Source organism: Chiloscyllium plagiosum, unplaced genomic scaffold, assembly GCF_037043375.1.
Source record: "Chiloscyllium plagiosum isolate Xiang-an unplaced genomic scaffold, Cpla_swu_hap1 HiC_scaffold_13, whole genome shotgun sequence".
NCBI classification, from domain to species: Eukaryota; Metazoa; Chordata; class Chondrichthyes; order Orectolobiformes; family Hemiscylliidae; genus Chiloscyllium; species Chiloscyllium plagiosum.
The window spans coordinates 77371863-77379603 of NW_028270151.1; the positions used below are offsets into that span (position 1 = coordinate 77371863).

Consider the following 7741-nt stretch of genomic DNA (forward strand, 5'->3'; position numbering starts at 1 on the left):
GGGGAGGGAAAACTATTTCTGGTGGTGGGGTCTGTTTGTCGGTGGCAGAAATGGCGGAGGATGTTGCAATGTATACGGAGGTTGGTGGGGTGGAAGGTGAGGACCAGGGGTCTTCTGTCTTTGTTGCGGCTGTAGAGGTGGAGTTCGAGGGTAGAGGTGTAGGAAGTGGATGAGCCACACTGGAGGGCATCATCGATCACATGGATGGGAAATTGTTGTCTTTGAAGAAGAAGGCCATCTGGTGTGTTCTGTGGTGGAACTCGTCCTCCTGGGAGCAGATACAGTGGAGGTGGAGGAATTGGGATTAAGGGATAGTGTTTTTACAGGAGGCAGGTGGGAGGAGGTGTAGTCCAGGTAGCTGTGGGAGTCAATGGGTTGTAGAAGATGTCCATGTTGAGTCGGTCACCGTTGATGGAGACAGAGGTCCAGGAGGGAGGAGGGTATCCTGAGTGGTCCAGGTGACAACCTCATGGGAGCACGAGATGGCGCCCAATACAGTCATCAATGTAGCAGAGGAAACGGTGGGGGAGTGGTGTCGGTGTATCTCCGGAAGATGGACTGTTCCACGTAATCGAAAAAAGAGGCAGGCATAGCTGGAGCCCATGTGGGTGCCCATGGGCTCCCCTTTGGTCTGGAGGAAGTGGGAGGATTTCAAATTATCAAGGGTAAGGACCAGTTCAGCCCAGCCTGATGATTTTGGTCCTTCTAGCCTCCCCAAGTTGCAAATGGCCTGTATGTGAATGCTAGCATATTCAAAAGATAGTGAGGACTGCAGATGCTAGAAAGTCAGAATCGATAAAATGTGGAGCTGGAAGAATGCATGACAGAGGAGCAGGAGATTTCAAACCCCAGCCTAATGAGTTTTGTCTTTCTAGCCTTGTCTCTTTCTTTGTACAAATATCTGTCGAATCTCCCCTAAAAAAGGTACAACTTTCTTTTCCCTCAACTACTCCCAGTGACAACATTCCATGACTTCCAACAAACCACTGTCTGGCAATTTCTCTCATCTTCCCTCTTGCTCTTATTTTGAAAATCTCTGATGAGCTTTAGTCAATAATTCCCAAGGAAATAATACAATCTCCCATGTTAATGATACCTTTTATCTTCCACAACTCAAATGGGAATATTATTAGTTTTCATCACAACTCCTCAGTATTTTGGTTCATGCCTACAATCATCCTGATGAATCCACAGTGCAAATTTAATACACTTGCTACAACGTGGTGCTCCATTCAGTCTTTTAAGTAAGGTCAAACATTTCTCCTAAATTTTCCCACCGAGATGTTACACACTTGGAATTTTTCATTGGTGATTACCAGCTTGTCCCGAAGACCATGGACGAATGGGAATAAATTATCAATCGCAGAGGAAATGTCTGCTTATAGTTGCAAAGCTTCTGCCTGAGTTCTTCATCAGTAAAAAAAGCCAAGGAAGACATACTGTAGGAGAAGATAATGAACATATTCCTCAATTGGCATCACAGTATATATCATACCAGCAAAAAATTCTTTGAATTGGGCAATATAATTGTATTTATACATCATTCAAATGTGTATCAAGGGAGAAAAAGATAGTGGAGTTTAACTTTTAAGAAAAAAAGACAGACTTATTGGCAATGATTTTAGGCCTTGTCTGGGAAGTCCTCAGAATCGGAATTCCGATTACAGATGTAAATCACAGCTGAAAATTCAACATTTGATTCCCAGATTTTGCATCCGATCTGCCATGCATCAGAAGTAAAGCAAAAGCAACACTAGATCCAGGCAAACGTTTATTTATCCAACGTGACTGAGTCATTAAATGGTGATATTTAATGGTGATTAATAAAACAAATTCAAGGTCAGAGCCGGCTTGCAGGCCACAAATGTGAGATCCAACAACAATAAGAGTAAGCAGCACACTCTACCTAGTGATAACTCGGCATAAAGACATCAAACCTGTCACCATTAAAGAACAAGGATGGACGCCTTAAGATAACTCAGCATTTACGTTCATGTACCCAGGAGAAAGAAGGCAATTAAGTTAGAGGGAGGTGCTCCCTGAATAGACATACTGTATTTCTATCTTTAGTTGCAGTCTGGTCAGATTGTAGAGCTTGCATCTGATGGAGGTAGGTTCCTAACCTATCTCCAAGGAAGGCAAAGAGAAGGGGTTGACTCTAAAGGAACAAGATACTGGCTCCTGGTCCTGTGTTCTGAGCATCTTGTTGCTTGGTTTGGAATGGATGACTTGTAGCGATTAAGATGGGCAACTCAACAATTTCCATCTCCAATGCTTGTGGTGCGTTCTCAGCATCTCCAGGAAGGGCAAGAGCGTGAACTCAACAGCCCTCCCATAAGCAAATTGCTTCTGCCCTGCTCCCTTGACTTTGACTTAACCTATCCATCGGCCTTCCCACCCATCTGCTCCATCCTTCCCACTGATCAATATCAATCACCTCCTATCTGCATCCACCTATTGCCATCTCTACCCTTCCCACAGCCTTTACTCTTCCCTCTATTTATTTATCAGCCCTCTTCCCCTCCCCAGTTCTAAATGAAGGGTCCTGCCCAAAACATTGACTCTCCTGCTCCTCTGGTGCTGCTTGACCTGTTATGTTTCTTCCAGCTCCACATTTTATCTACTCTGACTCTCCAGCATCGGTAGTCCTCACTATCTCTTGAGTATGCTAGCATTCACATACATGCCATTTACAAGCATAGTGCATATAGTGGTGTAGCCAGAAGCAGAAAACAAGGAGGATGCCCAAATCCCTGCATTACAAGTGATTGGAAGCACGACATTGAAGGTCATAATCGTTAAGTTTTATCCTGGGAGATAATAGTCACTTACAGAGGGAAATGCTGACATCGCCTGTGGCTGCTGCTGCTTAGCAACAGGTGTCAACACTGAAAACAATACTTGACAATCAGGTTGCCTGCTGCATTCAGAACAAAACATGCCTCTTACAGATTTAAAAATCACAACACCAGGTTATAGTCCAACTCGTTTCTTTGGAAGCACAAGCTTTCAGAGCACTGCTCCTTCATCAGGTGGTTGTGGACTTTAACAATTGGTGTCATGTTCAGCCAAGTTAATGCATTTAAGGTGTGAGGTGCCCTGTGTGAGACTATCTATGCCACAATGTTCAGACTGATTCAAATGGATTGACAGAATCTTACATGGATTTATGCAGTTTTTAAGCAAAATAAAATGTAATTCTGCAAGTAAAAATTCAACCCACAAACTTAGGTGTGTTTGTGCATGTGGGAGGGGTTATGAGTGAGAGAGTGGAAAGGGGTAGAAGTGTGTGTGAGAGAGAGAGAGAGAGAGAGAGAGAGAGAGAGAGAGAGAGAGAGAGAGAGAGAGAGAGAGAGAGAGAGAGAGAGAGAGAGAGAGAGAGAGAGAGAGAGAGAGAGAGAGAGAGAGAGAGAGAGACACCGAGCAGAGGCTACAGCAACAGATGAATGGACACATCACGACAATCAACAGACAGGAGTCTTCCCTCCCAGTCGATGAACACTTCAACGGTCTGGGACATCGACCTTGGACCTTAGGGTGACCGTCCTCCAAGGGGTCTTCGGGACAGGCAACAATGCAAAGAGGCCGAGCAGAGGCTGATAGCCAAGTTCGGTACCTATGGGGATGGCCTCAACCAGGACCTTGGATCTATATCACACTGCAGGAGGTCCCACTTCGTTATACACACACACCTCTCTCTCATACACTCCCACGCGCACCCTCTCACAGACATATACCCCTTTACACTCACATTCTCTTCACCACACACGCACACACACAAACAGTCACATGCATATATACACATAAACGTTTGTGGGGTGAATTTGTATTTGCAGAATTATGTTTTATTTTGCTCAAAAACGTCATAAATCCACGTAAGATTCTGTAAATCTGTTTTTAGATTAGAATCAGTCTGAACATCATGGCACAGATAGTCTCACACAGGGCACCTCACACCTTAAATGCATTATCTGGGCTGACATGACATCAATTGTTAAAGTTCACTTGAGAATGTAACTTTAAAAATGTTTGCAATTTACATATGAAAGAACTGAAACCAACATGTTCATTCTAAAAGATAAGAGACTTAACAAACAATCCAGGTCTTTTCCAATATATAATTTCAGTTACATCATATTTTATCTTACAATCTTAAACTCCAGAACCACCTGATGAAGAAGCAGCGCTCCGATAGCTAGTGCTTCCAAGGAAACCTGTTGGACTATAACCTGGTGTTGTGTAATTTTTAAATTTGTTCCCCGGGGGATTCAAGATGGCGGCGACCCAGTAGGTCTGGGTCTGCTGAGCTCTGCCCATGACCCAGACAAAGTGGGGTACCTACCCTCCCCTCGCTTTTAAACTATTAAAAAAGCTTTATCCAGCTGCTATAGTCATTTTGCACCAAACTTTAGCAGTTTGGTATATTCTAAAATGACTAAAGGTACAGGATCATGGAGTTTACAATAGGCAGGGACCCCACACCCTCGTCAGCAACAGATGTGTCCGCGGCCGCCCCGGAGGACTTACCTGCAGAGGCGAGGCTGATTTTGGAGTTTGTCAAGCTCCAAGAGTAGATTGACGCTTCGATTGAGGTGACTCAGACCAGATGGGAGTCGATCTCGGTCATGCTGCAGAAGCATGTCTGGGGGAATCGAGAAATTTGGGCAGCGTGTTGAAGGGGCGGAGCAACGAGCTGCGGCCTCCGAGACCACTGCTGAGTCATCCATGGGTCAGGTCCGGGCTCTGGAACGCCGAGTTCAGGCCTTACAAGAGTAGGTTGGCGACTTCGAAAATCAAGGTTGGTCGGAAGAATATTTGGTTGCTGGGCCTTCCTGAACAGGGAGGAGGAAGGCCAGCTTGTTGACATCTTGGAGCAATGGCTCCCACAACTGCTGAAGCTGGAGTCTGAATTAGGCCGGGTGCGGGTTGAGCGGGCCCACCGGGTTGCTGTGTGGACAAGCACCCCCACCCGATCCTAGTGCAATTCCAGCACGACAGGGATAAGCAAATGCTGCTGGAGGCCTCAGAGCTTTGAGGAAGAATCCCCAAGCTATAGTATACAAGGGATCCAAAATAATGCTGTTCCAGGATTACTCTTTGGTTGTGGTACACAAGAGGAAGGCGTTTGACGAGATAAAGGAGCTTCTGAAGGACTTCAATATTTAGTACTCCATGAGATACCCGGCAACATTGCACCTCCGTCATGGAGGGTCTGTGTATAACTTCGGATCGCCGGAAAAAGCAAAAGAATTCTTGGATGCTCTCAAATAGACTGAAGGACTTGAACTATGTGGGCAATTATTTTATTTGACCCCTTTTTTCCTCCTCCTCCTCCTCCTCCTCTCCCCTTTCTATTTTTCATCCTTCCTTGAGGAGGGGGGGTTCTTTCTTTTAACTCTTATTTATTATTTGCCTGGTTTATCTGGTTTTTGGGGAATGTTTTCTGAGTTTCCTTTAATATTTGCTGGGATTGTAATTTTATATGTTTTATTTCATGTTGCTGCCTTGTTAAATATGCCGAGGGTAGTAATATGGAGGGGGCGGCGGGTTGGTGGCCCACTTTTCATTTCTGCATTGTAACACATTGGTAGTTGTTTATCTTACTTTGCGATGTCTGGGCCGAGGGCATGGCTCTAGCTGGAAGGTGTTATGGCAGGATTATTGGATGGTTGGAGAGCCCCTGTAGACAATGGGGAAAGTCGCCTTTTAGTTATGTCTTATGTTATTATTTCCGAGGAGTAGTTCTTCGTAGTTTTGATCTAGTTGTTTCAAAGGTTGCATTTTTAAATTTGTGAATTGTTTACGGTCTCTACTCAATTGAGTGGAACTTTTTGAGTGGGGTTCTTCCTCCTGGGCAGGGGGGGGGGGTTCTCTTGAACTTTCTTGAACGATCATGGCTAGCCATTCGTTTAAATGGTGTACCTGGAATGTTAATGGGAGCCACTCGCCAATTAAAAAGAAAAAGATACTATCAAGTTTTAAAAAAAGACAGGGTTGATGTTGCCCTTTTGCAGGAGACTCATGTAATTGATAGACAGCATTTGAAGGTGCAGCAGGGAGGATTTGGCCATGTGTTCTTTTCCTCTTTCAATTTGAAAAGTAGGGGAGTGGCCATTCTTATCCGGAAGAATCTTCTGTTCCAAATGTTAAGCCAGATAAAAGATGAGTAGGGACGGTTTATAATACTTAAAGCTCTAATATATGGAGGGGAGTACTGGATTTTGAATGCATATTGCTCCCCCAACCCCCAGCACATCCTTTTAAATTCATAACAGATGTGCTCTCCAACTTGATGGCCCTTGGGGTGCATCACATAATTATAGGGGGAAATTTTAATTGTATCATCAAACCCGAGGTGGACAGGATACCTAGGAGCTCTGTGGGTATATCTTTGAGATATAGGCAGTTAGCCTTGAGATATAGGCAAGTACCATACCAGAATCGATATATGTTTTTTGTTCCTTCAACCTTTCTGAATTGGATATTGTCTAGTAAAATAGGGAATATAGCTATTTCTGATCACGCAGCAGTGTATATGGAGGTCAAGGCTAGTCGTGACAAGACAGGCTCCCTGCACTGGCGTATGGACCCTTTCCTATTGAAGGATAGTAAGTTCATAGAATACTTCTCGCAGGGATTTAAAGCTTTCTGGGACATTAACTCAGGTATGGCCAGTAACCCATCGGTGATGTGGGAGACTGCTAAGGCATATGCACGCGGCTTGATTATCTCATATTCTGCAACCCGGAAAAGACAAAAGGGAGATCAACATCGTCTGCTCGAGGCTCGCCTGAAGGCGGCTGAGACAGCATATGTTGATGGGCCGTCCATTACTAAATTACAGCGGATTACAGCCCTTAGGGCTACTTTGAATACCACACTTACTCAAACAGCAAAGAGGGACATGAAATTTGTGAAGCAGAGACTATTTGAGAACGGCAATAAGCCAGGCAAGTATCTAGCATACTTTGTCAGAAAGAAAAATGCTCCCCAATCCATTACATCTACTAGAGAAGGTGCTGGTACTTTGACTTGTGATTCTAAAAAGATCAATGTAGCTTTTAGAAAGTTCTACTTTGAGCTGTATCAGTCAGAGGGCTGTGAGGATAGAGCGAGGAAGATGGAGTCATTTTTTAAGAATCTGATCCTTCCGGGCATAACCTCGGAGCAGGTGTCTCTTTTGAATGCCCCCCCTGACAAATTCAGGAAGTGCAGGAGGCAGTGAGGCAGCTCCAGAGTGGTAAAGTACCCGGGCCAGATGGATTTCAGGTTGAGTTCTATAAAGAGATCATAGACGAATTGGTAGGACCACTTATAGATATGTATAACTATTCATTTAGTCAGGGTAGTCTCCCGCCCTCTCTGAGAGAAGGAAATATCTCTCTCATTCTTAAGAAAGGAAAATTCCCAGCTGACTCTACTTCGTACAGACCTATATCCTTATTGAATGCGGACTTTAAAATCCTCTCAAAAATGCTGGCATTAAGACTGGAGAGGGTTTTACCATTTATTATAAAAGACGATCAGACAGGGTTTATCAAGGGTGGCAGATCTATTAATAATATCAGATGAGTGTTAAATATGGTACAAGTCTGTCAGCAAAGAGCGATACCGGGATTAGTCGTCTCCCTAGATGCAGAGACTAGGTGGGATGGCCGTACCTTTTTTATACTATGGAGCAGTTTGGCATTGGAGAGGTTTTTAGCAAATGGTTCACAGTGTTACATAACGACCCAAAAGT

At 44.3% G+C, this 7741-nt stretch overlaps 1 protein-coding gene across 1 annotated transcript in view; it reads right to left on the reverse strand.

Annotated features, from left to right (window-relative positions):
• The window catches only part of LOC122555770 (nuclear body protein SP140-like protein), a 40284-nt gene extending 38846 nt beyond the window's left edge, over nucleotides 1–1438 (reverse strand). The window contains 2 exon segments of the mRNA XM_043701886.2: nucleotides 1293–1378; nucleotides 1381–1438. Coding sequence (XP_043557821.2) covers nucleotides 1293–1378; nucleotides 1381–1438 — 144 coding nt within the window.
• Between the last annotated feature and the right edge of the window lie 6303 nt (nucleotides 1439–7741).